The sequence below is a fragment of the Molothrus aeneus genome, chromosome 2 (genome assembly GCF_037042795.1).
Source record: "Molothrus aeneus isolate 106 chromosome 2, BPBGC_Maene_1.0, whole genome shotgun sequence".
Lineage (NCBI taxonomy): Eukaryota > Metazoa > Chordata > Aves > Passeriformes > Icteridae > Molothrus > Molothrus aeneus.
In genome coordinates, this window is record NC_089647.1 from 43,764,830 (window position 1) to 43,789,039 (window position 24,210).

The following is a 24,210-nucleotide window of genomic DNA, read 5'->3' on the forward strand; positions in this document are numbered from 1 at the left end:
ATTGGAAAAACACTCCTAATGGTATTAAATCTACAATTACAAAAGAAATTATTACTAGTTTAGCATATTTCTTAAGTATTCCTGTCCTTTCAGTAAGATTGGAAAGGAAGTATCAATTTTATTTGAAGACGGGAATTTCTTTCAAAACTAGCAGCAAAAGTATAGGGATGTATTTGTGAAAAACCTCTATGCACTACATCTTTGTTCTCTTCTTTTAGTTCTGAGAACAAAAAGTCTTCAACTCCTATGGGATCTCATTTTCCTTCTGCATCAGCTGCTAAGGATAGTCCTCGACAGCTAAAGCCCACAGAGAAAAAACACCCAATTAAACAAATGCAATTAAAACTCCTCAAAAGTATTTAGCATTGTAAATTAAAGTTATTATTTAAAAATACTTTTACTGTAAACTGTTAAGCAGCTGTGAACTTCCCAGAATGTTTTGATTTTGCCGTTCTCTTACAGCTGGATGCAAAACCCAATATGAACTACAGTTAGCTTCCTTTCAATCCTCACACGATGTTTAAGTCAAGTCTAAACTGACAGTATTGGAAAAGAAAGCAGTTTAATTACACTAACATGACTCTCAATACAAAGACCTTTAGGGGATACATCACTAACCAGCAACATTTAATAGTCCTAAAGATTAAAGCTTAATTCTTAGTCCTAAAGAAAAGGTTAATTCTAAAGGTTAAAGACAATACTGTTTAATGCACAGCAAAGTAACAGCTTTGTTTAACACAAGAATTCATACTTTCAGAATGTATTACAGCTCAAAATTCAAATTACAGTCTAACTTGTTAACAAGAAAGAAAATAGTCTAAAAGAAGCCAAGATATACCACAGAACCTATTCTGTTGATTATAGAGCTTGGTTCCATATTGCAATTTATATCTTTTCTGCTTCATTATTTTGTCTTGTAGTTACTTGCTCCTTCACTGAATTTTAATATTGCATCTAAGCCATTGCTTTAATGTAATTTGTGAGCTTTTCTCCCACCTCTCTTATTTCCATTTGTTAAAATACAGCACAACATTGTATATACAAGATCTACAAAACTGACAAAAAACTTACTTCATTTTCTCATAACTTGAGATCAAAGTTATTCATCATCTAAAAAAAAAAAGGTACACAGAGGGCAAAATCAGGCCCTAAACAAACTGCATATATATACAGTAGCTAGGACCAAAATCAAAATATCTTAATTCCATGCCTCAAATCATTATTACATCATCTGTTCAGGTAAAGAAAAATCCTACCTTATCCCTTCACTGTATATGAAGCACCCTCTGAGGACGTAAGTGCAAAGAAGGATACTTTTTCCAAATGCCTTTGCTGTTGATGATTTGAGAGAAAACAAGCACAGAGGTATTCTGGCAAATTTCCCCCTTGATTTAACAACTAAGACTCACAAGAGTGGTAAAAATCTGCTTCTCAAATATTTTAAGCTAAAATTCAGAAATCATTTTCACAAGACAAAGGTGCTTAGAGAAGGTAACCACCTTTAACAGATTTGGAAATCCTTTGAAAAATGAGATCACATTTTATCAATTCCCTTAATAGCAACTTTTTCAATTCTGCCACTTAATCTGGTTCTGCTGGAGTTTGGAGCCACCTTAGATTCATGGAACCAAAATATTAAAAAATTTCTCCCATTTCTGTTAGCTTCTTTTTTTCAGTAACAGTAGAAAAATTCAAAATATAAAATAAATACAGATCAACATAATACAAATATTTTTCCAAGGCACTTTACTGTTTACTTACCCACAAAAGTACTTTCTAGGAGAAATATACAGCATATCACCAAGTTCATGACTGAGACATGTAATGATTACACTATATTCACAATATATTCACATCCTCAGAGGCATATTAGAGAATTTAATCTTAGAATTATTCTGGTTTTATATGAGCTGAAGAAATGTCAAAAGAGTGGATAAGTATCAAAACAGACAACCTGGCAGGCTGCAAATGATTTAAGATACACGCCACTATTTACCATGGTAGGGGTGGACTTGAAAGACTGCTTAACTGGTAACAAAGACTGGGCTAACTCTACCCTCATGCAGAAATGCACTAAAATACTAAACTGAAAATCAGGTGTTAAAGAACAATGCTGCATTATAGCTTTCCCAAATTGTTACGTTTTCTTTGCACAAATCCCAAATCTATACAAATATTTTAAAGAGTGAACACTGGATGGAGTCAAGAAAAGAGTTTTCCCCAAATGCAAGATTCAATGGTAAGTAGTAGAATGTAGTGAAAGTCATCAATGTTTACTTAGAAGAGAAATTAATCAGCCAAGAATACCCTTTATCAGGGAATGTTTATGTGAAAATCTGCTTCTTAGTTGAAGTGCCAACTATAAGACTGCAAAATCAACTTAAGAGCACCACTAGTTATAGCCACAGTGCACTAAATATAGCTCTTTGCCAGACTTCTCTAATATAAATTTTTCCTCACCAAGTAGATATGATATATGCGAAATAAATTATAACATAAAAGCCAGTCCAATTGTAGTTGTTAACTCATAATTAATTTGAGTTGTTAACTCATAATTAATTCTATTCTTACATAATAGAATATGTAAGTATTTGTTAAAAGGAAGCTGAAAGCCAAAGTCTTTCAATCCTACAAAGAGGTCCTGTAGGAGAAACTTCTAGCACCCATAATGTCTTTTATAGATGCTATGCATGTTGCTTACAATCAGAATAGTTCAACATTTAAGATTTCTCCAATTAACTTATGGCCTGTCCACACATACAGCACACTAAAACATAAGAAAATAAAAACAGAGAAGCATCAGTGAAACTTTCTGCAGAAAGCCAACTCCACAGTTATTTTACACAACTTGTTGGCCATTTCCTGTAAAATTGGTGCAACATGAGGCAGACTTGAATGAGGAAGATGCTTGTCATTTGCACAAAGTTCTGTCTGATGAAAATAATACATTATACCAGGCAATTCTAGTATTTCCATCAAAAGTGTAAAACACTGGTCATTTGAATAAATCTAAACAGATTGAGAAACATTGCTTTCTAGCTAAGTACCCTAACCCAAGCTCACACACTCTTAAGCTACACTGTCTGGTTTCATCAAAAATATCCAGCAAAAACTACTATTTTATTTACATACAATAGACCCAAAGGTCAGAATTATGATAGGGACTCAATGGGGACCACCCAATCAACAGGGACAAACATGAATAGCTGGTTCTTACCTAAACTCAGGAGTTCCCCTATAGTTAAAACAAATGTTTAATGATTCAGAAATGGTGGGGAAAACAAACAGGAAGACTCCATAAGTAAATAACGTTTTAAAAGTATTATAAAACCCAGAAGCATGGAGGAAGATAAACAAAGCCTAATTTCAACATTATACTGTCTTATTCTTAAAACAGACAGCTACTAGCTATCCTGTCATAAGCAGATAACCCAAGCTGCATTTGAGACCTACAGTAAGGGTTTCATGTCATGTACAGAACAAAACTAATGTAAGCACTCTTTCATCCTACACAACTCTAGGCCTAAACTAATGAGCCATTAGCCACTGGAGGAAATCGTAACGGTGACAAATGTTTTAGTAGGGCCCGTTGTGACAGGACATGGGGTGATAACCTTAAACTAAGAGTGGGTATTCCAACTAGGTGAAAGGAACTTAAATTTTTTTTTTTTTTTACAATGAGAGCCAACAAATACTGGAACAAGTTGCCCAGACAGGTGGTAGACGCCCCATCCATGGAAACATTAAGTACTGGATGGGGCTCTGAGCAACCTAAAGTAGCTTAAGATGCCCCTGCTTATTGCAGAAGGAAATGAACTAGGGGCCTTTAATGGCCCCTTCCAAACAAAACCATGCTGTGATTTTAAGATTATGTTCAGGCAGAAACATCTTTGAATAGCAAATCTCAAATATATTTAATTGACTCTTTAGGCTTCAGTTTCTACTGAACTCCCCATCTGAACAGTTACAAAATAGCTCTACTGAAACTCATCTTCTTACCAAAACCCACTATTTATTAAAAGTGCTAATTAATTGGAAAGTAAAACCCAATCTTTGCACAATTAAAGTGTACTTGATGGAAGTCAGAAGTATCACATTTAAACTCCATTTTCCTCGTGGATAATTTAATAACCCAAAACAAGCACTACCTCCAGTAATAAGAAAAAATAATTTGACAAGGAGGCTTGTGAAATATTCATGAGAAAAATAATAACTATTTTAATTTTAAAAACAACATCCTGGTTTCAATACACAGGTAACAGCACTAAGTAAATTTATATTTATTTCTATCAGTTTACTGCATTACCACTATTAATATTTTCTGCTCTGTGAGAGCTACTGAAGTAAAATGCTAGAGGCTAATCAGAAGGTCACATTTAAGAAAAAAACTATGTGGAAGGCATTGGCTTGAGAGACAGAAACCAGGTCGCTAAACAGGCTTCCTCCACACTATGCAACAGACCCATTAACAGGATTCCTTGCATGCAAAAATAGTATTTCTACAGAAATCTCATTTATTGCTTCTTGGGCATTTTATTCTTTCTTTAAACCCAGATCCCTTGAGCAAAGACAAACTGTTCTAAGCAGAGGAACATATTTTGATTGCAAGTCTCAGCGCCACCAAGCAAGATCTCAAGATTTAGAGAGGTGGATGAGTCCAAAATAGGTACCAAGCAGACAACTGAAACTGATAGTTTCTTCTTAGTCTGGGTAAATACGTGTACAAACTCCAAGTCAAACTTAACTCCAGTAGCTGAGGAAGAAAAAATGAAAATTATTAAGGCAAACATTAATTTCAGCTTCTTCAAATATATATGGCATTTATCAAACACATCAGTAATTTTTTTAAGTTATATATTTTCTAAGTACTCTTGCTTGGCCTAACATGAAAAACTGAAGAACTCTAACTTGAATAAGATGATTTCATTTATAATTTATTTATCATTCATTTCATTTATCATTTATTTCAAATTGTGAGCAGCAATTATTTTCAGAAATAATAGCAAAATATAGAATATAGGCATATAAAATCTGCTCTTGATTAGATTTTTTCATTTTTATCCATCAAACAGAAAAAGTTAAGTACGCAAATGGAGCATTCTATAAACAAGTACAGATGCATTTGAGGTCTTTCCATCAATAATTGAATAAAAGTGGCATCTGCTACAGCTGAGGCCTCATGAAACACCGAGACTGATGACTAATGTCATTTTGCCATTACATAAGCAGCATCTGGACAGTGTTATTTTAGCATCCCAATCATCAGTCTTACTAAGAGAAATTAAGGTTATAAAGAAAACTAGATAATCTAAAGAATATGGACAGAAAATTCTCTATCAATTACTGTAGAAAAGAACAAATTTGGAAAAGCTTAAAAGCAGTAGCACAACACCTAAATTCATACTGGAGATTACCGCACATTTGACAGCAGAATAAACTATAAAAATGACTTGTGAATAGTCACTTGTTCTGTTTTTTGAGTTCATATAAAGTACATATTGGTATTTTCCAATTTAGAAGATGACTGCAACAGAGCAAAAGATTAGTCTCCTAAATATAATACAAAAATATCACACTGCCTAAAAACTGTTACTGAAAAATTACTTTAAGTAGCATCCTTGACATACATAAAAACATGGCCTAGAAAATCAATTATGAACCATCCTAAAATGGTCATGAAACACTTACAACCAAAAGAACTTATTCCACAAACACCTTCATTTAATACATATAAGCACATAATACATTACAAAAAGATACCTGAAGATCTGCCTTGATTTCCATGCAATGTCTTTTCATACTAAAAGCAGATATGATACCTAAAGTTTTTTTTACCTGACAATGCAATTAAAGGCTCAAAATAATTTATTTAGTTGCTGAAAATAATACAAATTGAATATTTTAAGGCTTGTTAAGGAAGTATTATTCTTGCCCAAAGCAACTAACTTAGTATCTGAAACATCAAGGAACAGAAGAAATGCATGATTTAAGAATCTGTCTACTGAGGTACATCACTCATGAAAAAATAAATATAATTTAGTGCTACTGCCAAAACTAGGACTGCCCACAAAACCACAAACTATGTATTTATAGAATGCCTGCTTAAAGGTCTATCCTGTGTTGATTTATGCATAGGAAGAAACTTGATCACTGAAATAAAACCACTGCCAAGAAAAGCTGTATTTTGTCAGGTTGGTGTGTGGTTTTAGTTCTGCATTTAATGATTTGTCTTTTTCCAAGCTAGTTTTACCTTAAAAAGCCTTTAAGGTGTCACACATGAACTATGTATGCTGGACTGCAGTAAGGATGCAATTCATCTCACCCAATCCCGCTCTACAGAAGAGCTTTTATAAAGCAGCAAGAAACTGAGATTTTATTCATATGAACTCACACAACTTCACCACCATTAGCTTCATTCAGTATACGAGGCTGTCAGGATAAAATAACCAACATTAATTGTTAGAAAACTTATCAAATTTGAAAAGATTCTTAGAAAGGTTTCATTATTTTATTATTGGGCATCTGCCTTAGTTTAGTTTTGAGTTAGGTAAGAAACAATTCACCATTCAGTGAAAATTCCAACTGCTTACATTACTGGAGCTTTTGAGCACAATGCTATGAGAAGATAGGATCAAAATACAGTTCTATGCTCCTAAACAGGCAAGAAGTGCAAAAATCTAGTCCTGAATTACAGAAGTTCAAGGAAATCTAACTGACAGTCTTGTTTAAAACATGCCTAATGCTTAACTCGCAAGTGAACCTAGAAGTGAGGGATAAGACATGCCTCCATAGGGCTCCAAACAGTAAGAAATGGAAAACTATATTTATAAACTGCTCCAAAGGACCAAACTCTTAGAACAAAAACTATGTTGCGATAGCATTCCTGAAGCTATAAACATCATTGTTGTTTTGCAATGTGCCTTTTTACTTTCTTGCTCTCATCTGTCTTACAGTTTTTGATCCAAGTCCACTACAATCCCTGCTGTTGAAGCATCTCCACTGCTTTAGCAGCTGACACTTTATGCTGATAATTACTCACCAAACTTGAGAGCAATGCTTCTGCAAGAAAAACTAAAGGAAAGCAAAACAACATCTAGTAACAATTCCTGAAAAGACTACGAGTTTCAAAAGAAAACTATTTAATATACGAAGTCTTACATGAAAAAACCAGCAAGAATTCAGAAATTGAAACTGAAGAAATCTCAGGAAACAGTCCCTTACACATTCAAAAAGAGGTTTTCCTTGGAGGACATCCTTTCCTTGGCAAGGATGTCCAAAAATCTCAATTCCCTCTTTAAACTACCAGTAAGAAGAGAGGTAAGTTTAAGGCTGGTATTACAGCTATTGCTTCACTAAGTACAATACCCACCCAACACTATTTCACAGTGTTACTACAGAAGTAAATCCATCCACATAAAACCAGGACTACAACTCCTACATACTTTTGGTCTCTGTTTTAGACACATAGAGACTATTTTAATACACTAAATCCAAAACACTAAGTTGGTGACACAAATAAAAGCAGGGCTTGGAACAGGAATTATTTTGTAGAACGCCTCTGATTGAGATTCAACAACGTAAATCAAAGCAAGCCATCCATAACTGGATAATAACCATTGCATATTTGAGTAATTAATGTATTACTGGCACTCAGAAGTATTTTCTATTTAAAAAATATTTGTGCTATTGCAAAATAAATCACCATCATCAAGTTCCCCTTTCAGCCAGAAGAATGTAGGCAAAATAAAAATTAGCAAAATACTACTGGAAAATTAAGTTTCCCAATTAAGCTACTGTGAAATCAGAATGCATATAAATTGTTGAGCTTTATAACAGCACATTTCAACTAACTGACTTGTAGAAAGGAAGGGAAAAAACCTAACCAATATGAAAGTATTTATTCATAATTTATCTAGTAGAGATCACACAAATAGATTAATAAATTGTTTAGGCATCACCAGGCTGCCCATTATATTAACAATCAATGCAATCAAATTTCTAATGTTCATCATCACCAGCAACAAGAATGCTTCAGGAAAATAAATCCTCTCACAGATAATATTTTTATCATCTGTAATAAAATCAAATAACTGCTAGCTGCATTAAACTTGATTACAAGATGTTTCTCAAAAGTAGTTATAACTTTTAATAATCCAAGTTTAATGAGTTAGGGAAAAGACACAGATAGAAACTTTCAACAGGAAAGCCTAATACTGCAGCCTTACATGAGAGGGTCCAATTCTGGTTGCCATTGCACTTACCATTTATCTTCCTGTTTTAGACTGACCAGTAAAAAGTGATAGGATGTAAGTGAAGGAAGCTTACTTTTCAAAGCTTTTAAGAAACAAAAACAATGATTAGAAACAATTATTATTGTCCTGCTAAATACATTGTTGGCAGAAGACTTTAATATGTTTTAAGTATAATGCCAGAAGAGTTTATCAAGACTTGATATGGTAAAAAACTATCCAACAGCATCAAAAAATGCAATTCTCACCAACAGTCAACTTTTAATCTCTGAAAATAGAGAATAACTTTCTCAGTACATGTACAGTAGTAATCTGAGAGTAGAAGTAAGTGCAAGATGGAATCTGTTCACAGTAAACGAGTATTAGTAAGAACAAATAAAAACTAATTAGTTGTATAAGAAATTCTAAGTTGAAATCAGATTTCATGTGTCATTTTGCAATCTCCAGAAAAGGCTTACAGTTTTTCTCTGCTGCAAAATGCAAAGGCTTTTTCAATTCCCATTCACACTATATAACTAGTTATCTAAGTACATCTTAAAACAAGCGTCTAAAAATGCTTAGTCACACTGCTGCCCTGATTAGAAACTGTTGCTAAAGAAAGTAAACACATCACTCGCTATTTTGTTTCAATTTTTCATGTTTAAAAAGCATTGGAAGTAAAACCTAGACATAACCAGAACACTAAAGACTAATCTTAAAAATACATTTTTTCATGTATCATTGTATATGCCACTTCAATTTCATATGATGATTAAAAAACAACACGTGTATTCTGTAGTCCTTTATATCTAACTTAAAAAGCTTTTGGTAGGGCTGTTACTGCAAAACTACATGTATATATTCTTGCAGTGTATTAATTAGGTCCAGATGAGCACACCATTTCAGTAATGCATGAGAGTGGGAAAGCTACACTCTTCCAAAGCACTCTTCTACCTTTCACCTCAAAAAAAATTTGATGTATGAAGCCATAAAAATTATGCATAGTGACTGAAATGATTTCCATTTGAACCCCTCTTCTTCCCTTTTTATCCTATATTTTTGCCAAGTCCAGCACAACAACTTTAACAGTTTCTATTCATGTAGGGTTTGGAATTTAAAAATTTAGATAAGCAACAAGGATGGACAAACTGTGGTAAGCAATTTAAGCACAGAGACTAAATACTCCTATCTCAAGAGAGATGTAAGAATAAACCAGTAAAGGCTGTGGTGGCCAACATTATCTAGCTTTCCCTGCTCCGAGCTGCAGAACACAGGCCACAGCTTCCTAACAGCAATGGAATCTGAGGGAGCTACTGCCATCCCAGGGCAGTGGGTTGGCTCTCCAGCTTGCTATTACTCCAGCTCTCTGCAGCAAGAATCACGGGTCTCACAGAGGAGCCAGGAGGTTTTGACAAGTAGCTTACAGGGTCAGAAAGTCAGGCAACCCCAAAAGATGCTACATTAGGATATTAGAGTGATGTGAAATTTCACATTTGGCACGACAGAAGCTATCAGTAAGTGCTATTTCTAAATTACATGAGACAATTGTAACATGCTATTTCCCCAATTATGTTTGATAATATTTGGAAAACACTAAAGGACAGTATGAGTTCTGAATCCTTGGTCTTCATTTCCTTGAAGAAAAGATGTGCTGAAAGCAGTTTTCTTTTACAGTGAGAACATATGTAAATAAATTACCATCTACTTTGGATGTGAGTCCCTCAAAACACAGTGAGCAAAAACAAATCACACCTGTTAATAAAATCAAAGGAACTATTTTGCTTCCTCCCCATCTTTACTAAAAAACTAAGGGACAGACAAGGGGAAAAATGTCCTGCTGAAAAGAGGAAATAATTTATTTTCTAACATCTCTCAGGATGTCTCAGAACATACATAACAAATTCTTCACAACCCTACAGAAAATTTCATGGTATAGAATGTAAACCAGGCTTTTCTTTCACAGGAAGCAGCTGAGAAACCAGCTCATTTCTCATTGATGTATGAAGTTGCACCTGTGAAGGGGAGCAAAATCCCCTCCTGCAAATTACAGTTGTTTTAATAATGTAAAAGAGCATTGTGTGAATTGCTTATTCACTATTTCCTCACTAGGAATAGCTGTTATAGTAAAAGGCATCCTACTCAAGAGAAATTAAAGCATTTGCAACACAGTTTGCATTCACTGAACTGATGTGGCTGGTAGAAAAAAAGTCATACCCTTTAACCAAAAAAATTTAGAATCTGACTCCTCTGATAGCACTATTTTGTTAGTCCTGCAAGATGAGTCTTCAGAGGCAGAGCATACCTAAATTACGAATATAAATAACGTACAGATTATAGCGAGGACAAATTTTCCCTCACCATTATAATCTTTCAGTCTCCTTTAGTAATGATTTGGATGTTCTCCTCATCTAGTTTTACACAGCGTCAAAAGGGAGAGTGATTTTAGGCTCCATATGAAATTAATATTGCCCTTTTTGTTTCTGAAAACTTTCTTAGTAAGTTAAGCATAAACCAAAACCAGTAATTCAAACAAGCTTAGCAGCATTAACTGGTTTAAAATTTAAACCTTCAGGCAGAGTAGGGCACATCAGGATGGGTGATTCCTATCACCTCCCACTTAGAAAAACTATTTTACTGAAGCATTTCAATTCCCAAGTAAAAAAATTAGTATCTGAGCACCTTCACTTGATGGAAGTGTTACACCACTAGCTTGTTGGAAAAATAAGAGTGATGTCATCATACAAAAGAGTAATTACACAACTGAATATGTAGCAATTTGCTCAGGGGAACAGTGAAATACTGAATTGAAAACAGCCAACAAGAAGATGGCACATCAATAACTAGTATAAAAATAATGTAATGAAAAAATCCTTTTGCAATTTGGACTTTCACCATAGAACTGTACTTACATTGTCCATGAAATTTGGCTTAAATCCTCCCTCCTGCTGTCGTCGTAATTCCTCCTGTTCCCTCTGGCGTAGCATCTCCTCTTCCCGACGTCTGTGCTCTTCTTCATGTCTAGGGTATTTTTCAAAATTAAGTTAGCTTAGTCTCTTGACCTGTTTAGGTTTGCACTCAGCCTCAGAGGTAAGATCAAGCATATAAACAAAACTGGCCATTATTTATTTTTTTGCACAGTGCAAGGCACTAATCTACTCAACTTGATGAGTTTGAGTACTTTTGAAGTTTTGGTTTGGTTTTCTTTTTTGGTTTTTTTTTTTTTACTGGAATACAAGTAATTTCAACACCAATACATTCTATACCTACTCTTCCAGCTATGTATCAGTAAACATGTTAAAATATTCCAGTTTTAAAGAAGCTACTATGGATTAAAACATTTCAACAGTGCCAAAAGACACAATTTTTAATTCTGAGATGTGTTTGCGCTGTTCTTTTTATCCTATTGACATTTATTGTTATATTTAACAAAAAGTTTAAATCAATATGAAGAGACTATGTCTATTTTCTTAAACTTTAGAAGAGGCATTAAAACAATTATTTGCATGAGTCAAATCCTAAAAGAAAAATTGTTTTCAACATACTAGAATATCAAGTGAAAAAACTTCCAAAATCCCATATCAGACTATAAGATTGCAATGCTATGATTCTACATGCAGATCAGCTGCCCATAAAATTTAGAAGCGTGTTCCTATCTATCACAGCAATGCTTTGGTCATGTTAAAATAAATATGAAACAAAAAAATAGGCTGACATTTCTATGCCATTTAGACATCTCAGAAATTTACAACAAAATTAGCAGAGCTGAAATAAGTGAAAAGAATCAAGCAACACTCGAAAACAATCTTTTATATTGCATTACATTATCAGAAACATCACATATTATGCTTTTGGGAAGCCAGTTTAGCTAACATATCTAAATTCATGCAGGCCTACAGTGGCTGCATGCCACACTTGTGCACAGTAGAAGACAAAATACCTCAGCTGTATCTGCTTGCGTTTTTGAAGTTCTTGGTTTCGAAGCTCTTCCAAGCGCCTCAATTCTTCCTGACGACGCATGAGATCTAACAGGATTAAAAGTGCATTTAAATATAAAAGCTGTCAATCAATCATGTGGCAACACAAAATTTATTACTGTCAGATTACAGTTCTAACATTCATGGTTTTAAACCAAATTTTCAATGCATTTAACTCATCTCTTTCCATAAAGCTAAGTCTAGTACTTGAAAAAAACACTGGATCTGTGGCTTACAAACATAGAAAAGTACAAAATGGGCAAAGCCCCCAGAGAAGGTTACAGAAACAAAAGTTTTAAGTTTGCAAAGAAAAGCAAAAAAAACCTCTCTTAATCCCTTAAATCACATCCTGGTTTTACATCTAGGACAGGGCGTCAATTTTCTCACAATGTTTTATACTGCTAAAGTCACACTACCAAGAAAACCACTACAATATTTATGGACTTTTATGCTCTCCACTACCTACTGCAGACCCCTGCATGGCACACATCAGAGCAAGAGAAGTCATATGAATTTCAGGTGCATGAGGGAAGTCTGAACCTCCATGAAGCTCTATCATGGCTCTGCTTACTGCAACTTAAAAATGACTAGTAGTTTAACCCCACAAAAAAGGCACAGCCATAGCCTCCTATGAAGCACTTAAAATGGCCTTAAAAAGCAGGGCATAACTCACAGTAATTACTTTTGCTGACCAGTCACATTATTGCTTTCTACCTGGAAATCTATGCTTTCTTCAATGAATAATAATTTTAACATTTGTTAGAAAGCAGTTCTTTTTATTTTTTGACTACATAGGATATTGGCCACATGATACTATTTACAGAAACCACAAGTAACATTTTCCTGTACTGTCCATTACATGGCTTTCATGCTTTAGTTCGACCGGTCTGCACTCTTTCTCTACGCATTTCTTCACTATACTAAGTAAAATATCTTCTTAGTTATGCAAATCAGTTTCCTCAAACTTGTACACAACACTGTCAACTATGGGAAAATATGTTTCCTTTTTAGTTCTTTGTTCTTCCAAATTTACACAGCATTCCCTATTTCTTGTGCACACAGGACCAAGACTTCCTACTTTCTCTCTACCATGATCATTTACTGTCCTTTGTTCTTAAGGTGCAGCACTCTACTTTTCTCATTGTTCTCCTAATTTTTCTCCACAGCATAGTTTATTGCCTTTAATGAAATTGTTAGTATGTTAAAAGTTCAACACAGCAAATTAAGATTCAGTATCATTTGACAACTGCTGAATCATAGCAGAAAGCCTTACTAAGCTGGATGAAAACACAGATATAGAGGTTCCAATTCTGCACAAGAGCCATTCATATTAAAGGACCTGTAATGATGGTAATTCTTGACTGACAGGCCCTTTCTCTGAGCAGAAAAAAATCTGCACTAAAGCAGCTGTGGGAAAAAAAGAAAACAAACAGAGAGCATTATTATTAGCCTCTGCATTTTCTTGTGCTTATAAAAGGACAAGGGCTTCGTTTTACCTTCAAGTTTCTAACATAGCAGACAGCAGAAGGTGAAGGTGTTCCCTCACCTCAGAAGTTAATCCTACAAGCTGGAATATCAACTCCACAGAGACTTTTAGCAATTTTAACTGCTGATTTTTCTAAAGATGGAAAATAAATGCCAAGCTTCCATATAATTGATATAAAAATTAAGCTTCTGGTTAAATTCAGTCACGTTTTCCAGTGTTTTCATAATCTATTTAATCACCATTACTAGAGAATATTTACAAATATTTGATGCATACCACCAGTACATAGATCAGAAATACCGTGCAATTTACTTACACATGGAAACACGTATTCTGCTTTACAAATTACTTCTGACTCAATCTGTCAAAATATGACACTACAAAGTGAAAAATTACACGTATCAGAAGAATTAAATCTACCTTCAGAATTAATACCACACCACAAAAACCTGAGTACTCAAACCAACACGTTCTAAAGCTCCAGTCCTACTAGCTCTCGTGGAGCAGTTTGAACACAACCTCCACCTGCTAGAGTATATGGACCAGTAAGCTCATCCTTCCTGTCTTCTTTTTAACTCCTACACAACTAAAACATGACATTTTCTATTTTATTTCATATTTCATATTGACTTCAATACATCTTTAAATTTGACTTCATGCACCAGGGATACAAAATTATTAATTCTAGGTTCTGGTGCCTTAAAAACTTCATTGCATCTTTCTACACAATCCTGTGATGTGTGGATGCCATGGGACAGAGAGAGAGAAACGGCAAACGTTTCTCACAGCAGCTTGCGAGAACTTTCAGGGAGTTGTAAGGATGTGATCACTTGTTAAGTATAAACAATCTGCAGGTGGTGTTTTTCTGCTTCATCTTTCTGTTCTTCTCAAGGACGGAGTATGAGAAAGGTGTTTTTGTTAACTAGCCAACCAAACAGAATGCATTGTATCACTCTATAAAAACCCGCGCGGTTCTCTTGAATAAAGCTTTCTTTTGCTCTTTCTACAATACTGCCTCCCACCTGGTCCTGTGTCATTCTCAGTGCAAGAGTGACAGCGATGCAATCACAGGATTGCAATCCTGTCATGCAATTAATATAAGCAATATTCTTGGCATGGCATGAACTTAGACCCACTGTTCAGAGCAACAAGAGGAAGTTATCTCTGAAAATAAATACAAGTGAAAAAAACCACCTTATTTTCATGCATACTGAAGCTGAAGAATTGAGAAGATTAAAACAGAGGGAATTCTTACTGATCTCTAGAGCTCTGAAAATTAAGTGTTGGCAGATAACCAAGAAGAAACCCAACTATCTAACAAAATTCTGAGTTATGCGGTACCAAAGAGGTACTCTGCTAACCAAACTGTGAGGGGGAAAGGCCCTCCTCCTACACTAAAAGAAACATTTTCTCACTGGAATAGTAGCACCATATGCTTTCATGCTTTAGTGGCTCTCCAATGGAAGGAATAATTCTCTCTTTTTTATATAAAACTGGCATTTCACAAATATTCAAAAAGCAGAATACCTTTTCCTTCATGTTGTCCTTAAAAGAAACCCTAATATCCAAAAACACAAAGATGTTTTCCCATGTTTTACCATTTCTTCTATCTTAATGAACAGGCCACCGTAATCTTGTTTCAGCTTACACATAATTAAGACATGAATTTAAGACAAAGTAATCTCTAATCTTGCCCTCAAATCCAAGCACCAGGTGAATAAATTCAAAGGAAATTAAAGAGCATGAGTTCTGGAACTGGACTATTAGCATTGTTAAATATTAACAATTAGATAAGTCAACAGTAGATTTATCCAGCCTGTAATTTAAGCACTGAACCATCTTTAAAAATGTCAGTCACGCATACACACAAAATTACAATGTGTGTCCAGCTGCCCAGGAGGACTGCACTGTGTATTGTCGGCAGCAATCTTGGATCATATTAACATGCACATTCCTCGCCTCTAATATATACACCTGTGCTTACAAGGAAACGCCATGCTTTAACAGTTTTTCTTGGAAAATGAACCAAGAAACAGTTGCCATTTCAGGTACTGCAGCAACTATCTGGCATTTCGAAACAGTTTTCCATGTTATTACACTCTGTATAAGACCTTATGCTTTTCGTGTTATTATATAGGTAAGCTTTTATGTTATTATCTCCTGCATAAGACCTTCTGCTCTGTACAAGACCTTATAAAAACAGCATGGCTCCACACTGGGAGCACATGTGCCCGTTCAGGAAAAACAGGCTAAGTAAACTTTTTACTAAAGATAAATTTAGGAAGTGGGGAAAAGAGACAATCACAATCTCTTTATAAGATTCTTAATTAATTTCTGCAAATCATCAAGGAATATGTGCACAGAGAATTATTCCTTCCTTTTTCTCAGTTAAATGCATTTAATTAAATGGTGACCAGCAAAAGGACTAAGTATACAGCTCAATATGCTACACAAAAAAAACCATCTGCAACAAAACAAATTCAATACTGGTAGATGATCTGGTTTTACCTTGCCTCATCAGCATTAGCTGATGCTCATGTCTAGCTGCTTCCATTTCTGCCTCAAGTTTCTCTTTGGCTTCTCTAATGTTCCTGTCAACCTGTTCCCGCTGCTGCTTTTCCATCTCATCAAGAGCCTTCCACCGCGAAGCATACTCAAACTCAAATGTTCCAGGCTGAGCAAAGCGTGGAGGCTGTTCTCTTTCCCTAATAAAAAATTTGCAGTAAAAATGTACAGAAGGACACATTTAGATCAACAGCTGTAACAGCCACAGAATGTATACACAACCACTTCAAGTGTAGATCTCACTTTTTATCAACCTGTCAGACGACTACATTCTAAACCAGACAAAGCTTAAATCAGACATTAAGATAAGTAAAAAGACACTTTTCCAAAAATTGCCCAAATAAAGATTCAATTTATTTAAGATAAAAATTTGTATTGCCATCAATACAAAATACTAAGCTGCAACACTAGATTAACAGTGCTCAGCCTTCTAAATCAAGCAGTCAATCCACTAAACCAGTTATTTAGATAAATATCAATGCTTATTAGACAGCCCAGAATATTAGCTGGAATCTGCAGCCTTTAAAATGAGCCCACATTTCCCATTCTAACACTAATATTGTACCTAACAGTGACAAATTTTTAAGAAGTGGTATTCTACAGTCTCAAAATCAACATTTTAGATTCAAGCAACATGAATGGCAAATTACAATATTAAAAATTAGTATTTTCAGATTAGGGGACTTTTATCTCATGATTGAGATTCACTTTCTCATGTCATGCTCAAAGTTTTACCTCAACTGTGGAGGCTGCAAAGATTTACATGCCAGGGAGGCTGCAAACAGTTCAGGGGCTATTCAGAGAACATAAAGATCTGTGGGTATCCAAAATCTCTGTAGGATTAGACCACACCTCTAGTCCATAAAAGACTATAGTTTGCTGGCAACAAGCTCCTACTGACTGCAGTGTAGGCCAAGAATCTCTCTACTACATTAAATGCACAGCATGTTAAACTAACAAGTCAAGTCTGAATTTTACCATGATTAGGAAATTTGGGAAGGTCCTGTTTAATCCTTTGACCCAAAACAGCACAACATACAAAAGCACTACTTCCTGCTACACAAACTCAAAAGTAAAAATCAGCGTATATTTACAAAGGTAACTAAGTATATAAATAATGTTTTATAAAAAAAGGCTAACCACAACTTACTTGTGGTACTGTTGTGTTTTTTGCATTAGCTTCTCAGGGAGTCCATCCTCATCATCAAATTGCTCCATTGGTTCTACAACAACAGGTCGAGGTGTTCTGGAAAACATTTTCAACTTATTAACTGAATCATTAAAGAAGCAGTTATAAGTTATTTTAGCATTTTGAAGAAACACTCCAGAAAGCCAACATGTAATTCCTGTGTCTTGTCTTAAATCTCAGAATTCCAATGAATCCCAATCTTAACAATTACCTTCAGAAAATAATTGTTTTTATGCCCAAATCCAGCTATTCTGCCTAGAAACCACAACTTACTTGACAGAGTCCTGTTTGCTTTTTTAAAATACCAAAACCATCTACCAATAATTACAAAATATTTAGGAAGGAACTACCTTTCCGTTTTTATCAGTGAGGCACCACAGAGGCCATGATTGTACTGGGAAAGCAACAAAACCAAAACAGAACAGCACAACCTATTCATATTTCTACTGACTTCTACAACTTAGTTCTGCAAGTTACTCTAGAACTGAAAACAGCTTGATAATTTAGTATTAATATTACAACGATAATTAGAAAAACATTTCCACTTAAGTTATTTAAAACCCATTCTTTGAACAACCACACACTCACAAATTAGAATCCTGACTGAAAAGCTGAAAACAGCTTCCTTGATATTTTGGCAAGCATGAGCCAAAGAGAGCAGTGGAAAAACTCTGAATTGTGTAAAAAGCTCTTTGCATCAGTCTTGGGAGCAGAGCTTACAAATCACAGAGCACTAGAGACATGATTTTCAAAATATCAGCACTCGTTTTATTGTGTTCCATGTCTTTATTTCACTTTGCAGATCTTCCCCTACTGCCCCAGTCCCTAACCAGGAAAAAAAAAAAAAAAAACAAAAAAAACCCCAACAAACAAAACCAATGACTCCCAATATATTTAACGCTGTGCATCAAGTTCACATTAAAAAGATGAAGCCCAGAATCAAAGATCACAACTGATGCCATCTGCATGGCAATTGCTGGCAGCTCTGCTATTTAAATGCAACTGAACTGCGGTGCTAACATGTTATGATGTAAAACAATAATGTTAAGACACTAATGTTTTGAATGTCTAGTTTTGATACATTTAAACAGGAACTGAAACATGTTCTGATTAGGCAAATAGTTTTAAGTTTAAAAAGGAAAATTTTAGACTCTGAAGCAAAACATCAAAGTACATAGCAGCATTTTAGATTCACGCTAATTATCTTTCAACTGTGCATTAGGCAACACGTCAACTAAGCAAGAAAATGATCAAGTGCTTTTTATTCACTCAGGACACGGTTAGATGGTCATTTCAATCCAACTGATCTATCCAGCTGGCAAAACAAGAATACCCTCCCCTCATATCCCAGCTTCTTTTTCCCTGCCACATCTCTCACGCCAAGAATAGCACTAATGTGAACTACATTACTTCCCTTGTTTAGCTCACCACACTTCCATTCAGTTACTACTGCCAAGAAGACCCAGGGAACAAGCACAAATTGCTGGCTCCTCTCGGTAACAGTAAAGATGTATTCAGATTAAATTTACTATGTAACCATCAAGTCAGTTCAGTAGCACACAAGATTTGGGAGTCCCAGACCCCTTATTCACCTGCCAACTCCTCCTGGCAACATTTTCTCCTGCCTAATTCTCTGCTGGACCTGACATCAGCAAGCACTTTCCTGTGCTTGAGCAGACTGCAACGGACCCCCATACAAATGAATGCTTTTCTGTTGTTTTAGCAAGCACAAGTGGCTTATGGAAGTGTCACGAAGTTCAAGAATAGCACAGCCAGGGCAGGAAAAGAACTCCAAACCCAATTAATGGCAGCAAGTTTTCATGCTGTGAAACCACAGCCTTATTTTCCCAATGAGAATCACAGAAATAAAAAGAAATCATAAATATGTATCATTTCACACCGTTTTTAAGAAAGCATTTGAAAATGTCACTTGTGACTGTGTAAAGTGCAGCAATTAACAGCTCTCTTTGGCAAGTATAGAAATAGGAGATGCAGGAGAAGTGCTGCTATTTGCAAGCTTGCTTGTCCTTGAAATAGATTGTTTTCCAAGTATCACTAGTACATATATCAACCCCTTCAGAATCTCAGTCTTCATTTTAAAACAGCGAGAAAATCCTGGCCTTACAAGGATAATTTTTGGGGTATAAACACTTTCTTTAGTCTACAGAAATGAAATATCAGAATATCAGCAATGTCGTGCACTGATTTGTTAAGAAACAAAGGAATATTATTTTGTCACTGTTACTGGGATCAGGAAGACTGCAACCAATGAAAAGAAAGTCTCAACAGAAAATGCCTTATTATATAGAGAAGGAAAAGTAATATTACATATGAGCAAGAAAAAAACGAGAATTTTGCTCTCAGACTCTAATATGGTAACAAGAAATCTTATAAACAGTAAGCAGAGAAAGATGGTTTTCTTTAAAAAAAAAACAAGAGTATTTGTGGTGTTCATGCAAAACACTTTTCTAACCTCATGGCTTTGAGAGAATTTGAAAACAAAGTAAGAATGCAATTTTTGCTCACATCGGGAAGATATACTCACAACTTTAAACAAAAACATGTGAACTTACGTTGTAAGCAAGAATGCCCCATCACTGCATCTTTCTAGAGCTTTCCGTGCCGGAGGTTTTGCTGCAAACTCTACAAAACCTTTCCCTGTAGCTCTGCCGCGATCATCTACTACAACAACCGCTCTTTCCACTGGCCCGAATTGCGAGAATGCTTGCTCCAGCAGCTCATTGGAAACCACAGGCGACAGATTCTTCACAGTTAAGGCAGCTCCATGGGTAGCAAATCGAATTCGAAGTGGTCTGCTCTTCAAAATAGTACCATCAAGTTCTGCCTTTGCTATTTCAGCCAAGGTTCTAGATTCCTTTATAGAGATAGAAAATATTTTATATCTTTTCTTTTCAAAGACAGCAAGTATCACTTATGTGTGCCCCCCCCGAAAGGCGATGTTTTCCTTCACTTGAGCATATTGGCAACAGGACCATTCAACTTGTTTCCTCCAATCAAAACATCAAGCCAACAACAAAAAACCCAACAAACAAATCAACAAAGTCTCTGTCCTCTGACTGAAAAAAATGCATTCATTACCCCTTATTTATTTTTAGATATAAAATAGATATAAATATAATATTTATTTATATTATTATTTAGAATAAACCCCTGGTTTATTCTAAAAACAACACAGACGCAAATTTTTTCTTGCCTATAAGAGGATTTAATAGATTCTCATTATGATGCTACTGCTCTATAAAGGTTTTGAGTAGAGTTGGAAAGTTGGTACTTCTCACGTTTACCTACTCAAATGTTTATATTCTGCATCTCTGGCTCCCCACAGCAGGAAACGGTATTCAAACATTACAGGATCTAAGGTATTTTGGGTTGGGTTTTTGTTTTGTTTTTAAATAAGTGAAAATATCGCACTTGCCCTCAATGGATGTCCAATTCAAATTTCATCAACAAATGGTGAAATTACCTTCTTTGCTCTTCTATTCATTCGTCTCACATTAATGGGCTTTCTGCACCCACATCCGTGAGACTGTGTAAATCAACTACCTTTTTCTCACTTCAAAAATCTTCACCAGGTTGGATACCTGCAATCCCTGACATTTATAAATTCTTTATATATTTCTTCACAGTTCAACAGGCTAGGCAAGTTGTTAAAATATATATATATATATTCCCTAAACGTAATGGAAAATGGAAGTTCACATAAAAACTCTATCTAATTTGTATTACGCACAAAAATGAGTAACGAGATGTAAGTATATCCCACTTCCTCCATAAAATTGCTATTTCAGGCCGGGGAATTCTCAGGGTAAAAGATGCGTGGCAGAATGCCACAAGTATTTTAAGATGACAACCAAAAAGTAAAAAAACTCTAACCAGTAAAATATATGGAAAAATCATGACTAGACACCAAAAGCACTCTAAAGCTATTCCCAGAATGATACAAATCTGTGCATTTTAAACAGAGCAATCGTGAAAACTAATCTCGCATACTAAATTACCATTTAAATACAATATCATAAACTTTTCGAATGATTCGGTTTTTTGCATGCTTAACTCGAGCATGTTTAATCAAATACTGTATTATCCCTATAAATCTTGTCTTATCCGGGCACAAGTAATTCAAACAACCCGCGGTCCGCAACCTTTTCAATTCCGTGATTTTATGTTCCGTGCTCACGATGTGCGAGCACGGATGTTGTGTATTTCCAAACAATCCTGTCCGTTCTTTAAAATTAACTGTAGTAAGTGCCATGGCGTGAGGCGGGGACCGAAACGCCAGGGGCTGGGAAGACTCCTCTGAATGCAAGGGTCTGGCTTGGATGTGTAGAGGCGAACGGGGAGGGGAAAGAAGGAAGAAGAGGCGGGGGGACCTGCGCTAGCAGTGAGGAGGAAGAGAGGCAGATGCTGCCTTTTTTTACACCCGCCGAAATGGAGGGGAAGGGGGCGGGGGGCAAGGGACCGAAGCCTCTCGCTTTCAGAGACAGCCCCAGGGGCCCGCTCGGATCCTCACCAGGCGGATGAAGCCGAAGCCACGGTCCCGATTGATGAAGACCTCGCTGGGCTCCCCGTAGCGCTCGAAAAGGCGCTTGAAATCCTCCTCGGTGATATCAGTAGGCAGATTCCCCACGAACAGCCGGCAACGCTGCGTGTAGCTCTTCTCGCCAGGTTTGAGAAAGCTCTTGATATCGATGGTGAACCCAACCTCCTGCTCCTCATCTCCGCCGCCTTCTTTGCTCGGCACCAGAGCCATGGCCGCCGCCGCCGCCTCACTCTCCGCTTCTAGGCCGCGCAATCCTTTCAGGTTGCCGCCGCCGCCGCCCCCCACCATGCCCAGCGGCACCGCCGGGGAGCTGTTTTCGATCCTCACTTGCTTCAAGTTCCTATTCGCGGCCATATCCGCTCCTTCCTCGCGGGTTCTCCCTCGGGGGACGCGGAACCCTGCTCGGCAGCCGCCGCCTCCGACCCTCAGCCAATTCAAAATGGCGCCGCCGCCAGCCCCGGCGAGTTGTGCCGTCCCCGCGGGAAGCCCCGCCCCGGCCCCGCTCCCCCTCACGGCCGCGCCGCCGCCGCCGCTCCCGCTCCGCTCCCGCTCACGGCAGAATCTGCCCCGGGCCCGCGGAGAGCCGTCTGTCCGCCTCTAGAGACAGATGTGATTCCGCGGCTGCGCTGCCGTGTTGTGTTAGAGCAGCGGTCTCCTCAGCCAGTCCCCAGGCAGAGGAGCCCCTCGCTGGGGTCTCTCCCAAGGGAAAGGCAGCCGGGTGTGATGCCCTGAGGTGTTTGGTCCCTGCGGGAGAGGGAGGCAGGCGTGACACAAGAGACGCTGAGGCGGCGGCGGCGGGAACAGCTGAGGGAATCACAAAAACCACAGAATCAGTCAGGTTGGAAAACACCTCTTGAGGTCATCGAATCCAGCCTGCGGCTGAATGTGGCCATGTCAACAAGACCACGGCACTGAGTGCCACGTCCAGTCTTTCCTTAAACACCTCCAGGGAAAGTAATTCCACCGCCACGCTGGGCAGCCCATTCCAATGTCTAATCACCCTTTCTGTGAAGAGATGATGTCCAACCTAAACCTGCCCTGAGGCAGCTCGAGGCTATGTCCTCCTGTCCTATGACCTGTTGCCTGGGAGAAGAGGCCAACCCCAACCTGGCTGTACCCTCCTGTCAGGCAGTTGCAGAGAGTGATGAGGTCTCCCCCGAGATTCCTTTTCTCCAGATTAAACACCCCCAGCTCCCTCAGCCACACCTCACAGGACTTGTTCTGCAAACCTTTCTCCAGCTCCATTGCCCTTCTCTGGACTAGGTCCAGCTTCTCAGTGTCATTCCTGAATTAAGAGGCCCAAAACTTGACACAGCCCTTGAGGTGCGGCCTCACCAGTGCTGAGCACAGGGGGACGGTCACTGCCCTGCTCCTGCTGGCCACACCCTGCCTGACCCAGGCCAGGAAGGGCTGTCCGGGCACTGCTGTGTCGCATGGGAGGACCTGCAGACTGACAGGGCAAAAAAAGCATTCACCGAAGCAGATGTGTGAGACAAATCTGAGTGAAGAAAGGCCTTGTCACACTCCTTCCAGGACAACTTCTTACAGAGCAACAGCTTTCATTATAAAGGGGGCAACTTTCTTCTGAGAATGTGAAGTCAAACGTTTCCTCCCTCGGGCATGCCTTCTTCTAGCAAAGACTGCGGATGTCCCCCATCTGCAGCACCAGACTGTGGTTTGCTCTACTGCCAGATTTGTAGCTGCTTGGCTTGGTTCATGTGTTTCAACCAATAGTACAACTAGTGCATGGTTTCTCAGAATTGTTTCACTAATAGAACTCTAGCACTGAAAAAGTCCAGACCATTTTATGAGGTCAGTAGTTACTTCAGCTACTGTGTGGCATACACTGTTGTTTGGAACAAGCAATATCAAGCATGATATTCAAGAACAAATTAACTCTACAACAGGCATGAATGTGGTGCTTGGGGGTTACTTTGTCTATTGTGGAATATTTGAAGTTCCTCTGTCTTGTTGTACCATTTGAGGTACAACAAAGATCTGTCCCTTTCTTCCTATCTCTCTGTAGGGCATCAAGCTAAATGCAGATTTTAACCTCTGAAATTCAGAAAATACATGATAGGAGAAGGATATCTACTCATAGAAAAGGCAGGAAGTCAGGCAGTGTAGGAACATGATGGAGGCATTAGAGTAGCAGTATGGGAGCCTTAAAGCCTAATCATCTTGACTGTCCAAAGAACAATGCTTTG

At 37.3% G+C, this 24,210-nt stretch overlaps 1 protein-coding gene and 1 long non-coding RNA gene across 7 annotated transcripts in view; both read right to left on the reverse strand.

Moving 5' to 3' along the window:
• The window catches only part of PSPC1 (paraspeckle component 1), a 58,731-nt gene extending 36,306 nt beyond the window's left edge, over window positions 1–22,425 (reverse strand). For all 6 annotated transcript variants that reach the window (XR_010783139.1, XR_010783140.1, XR_010783138.1 and 3 more), the window contains exons 1-6: window positions 21,974–22,425; window positions 20,016–20,317; window positions 17,404–17,499; window positions 16,197–16,393; window positions 12,166–12,250; window positions 11,138–11,246 (exon numbers count right to left, since the gene is read on the reverse strand). Coding sequence is in view for 1 of the 6 variants with exons in the window: in XM_066544782.1 (XP_066400879.1) it covers window positions 11,138–11,246; window positions 12,166–12,250; window positions 16,197–16,393; window positions 17,404–17,499; window positions 20,016–20,317; window positions 21,974–22,357 (1,173 nt within the window). In the remaining 5 variants the exon portion in view is untranslated. The remainder of the gene's footprint in view (window positions 1–11,137; window positions 11,247–12,165; window positions 12,251–16,196; window positions 16,394–17,403; window positions 17,500–20,015; window positions 20,318–21,973) is intronic.
• On the reverse strand, window positions 4,195–6,406 carry LOC136553341 (uncharacterized). Its single transcript, XR_010783141.1, has 2 exons — window positions 6,251–6,406; window positions 4,195–4,753 (listed from the first exon to the last, which is right to left on the reverse strand). It is a non-coding gene; the product is annotated as an uncharacterized lncRNA (long non-coding RNA).
• Window positions 22,426–24,210: the final 1,785 nt, after the last annotated feature.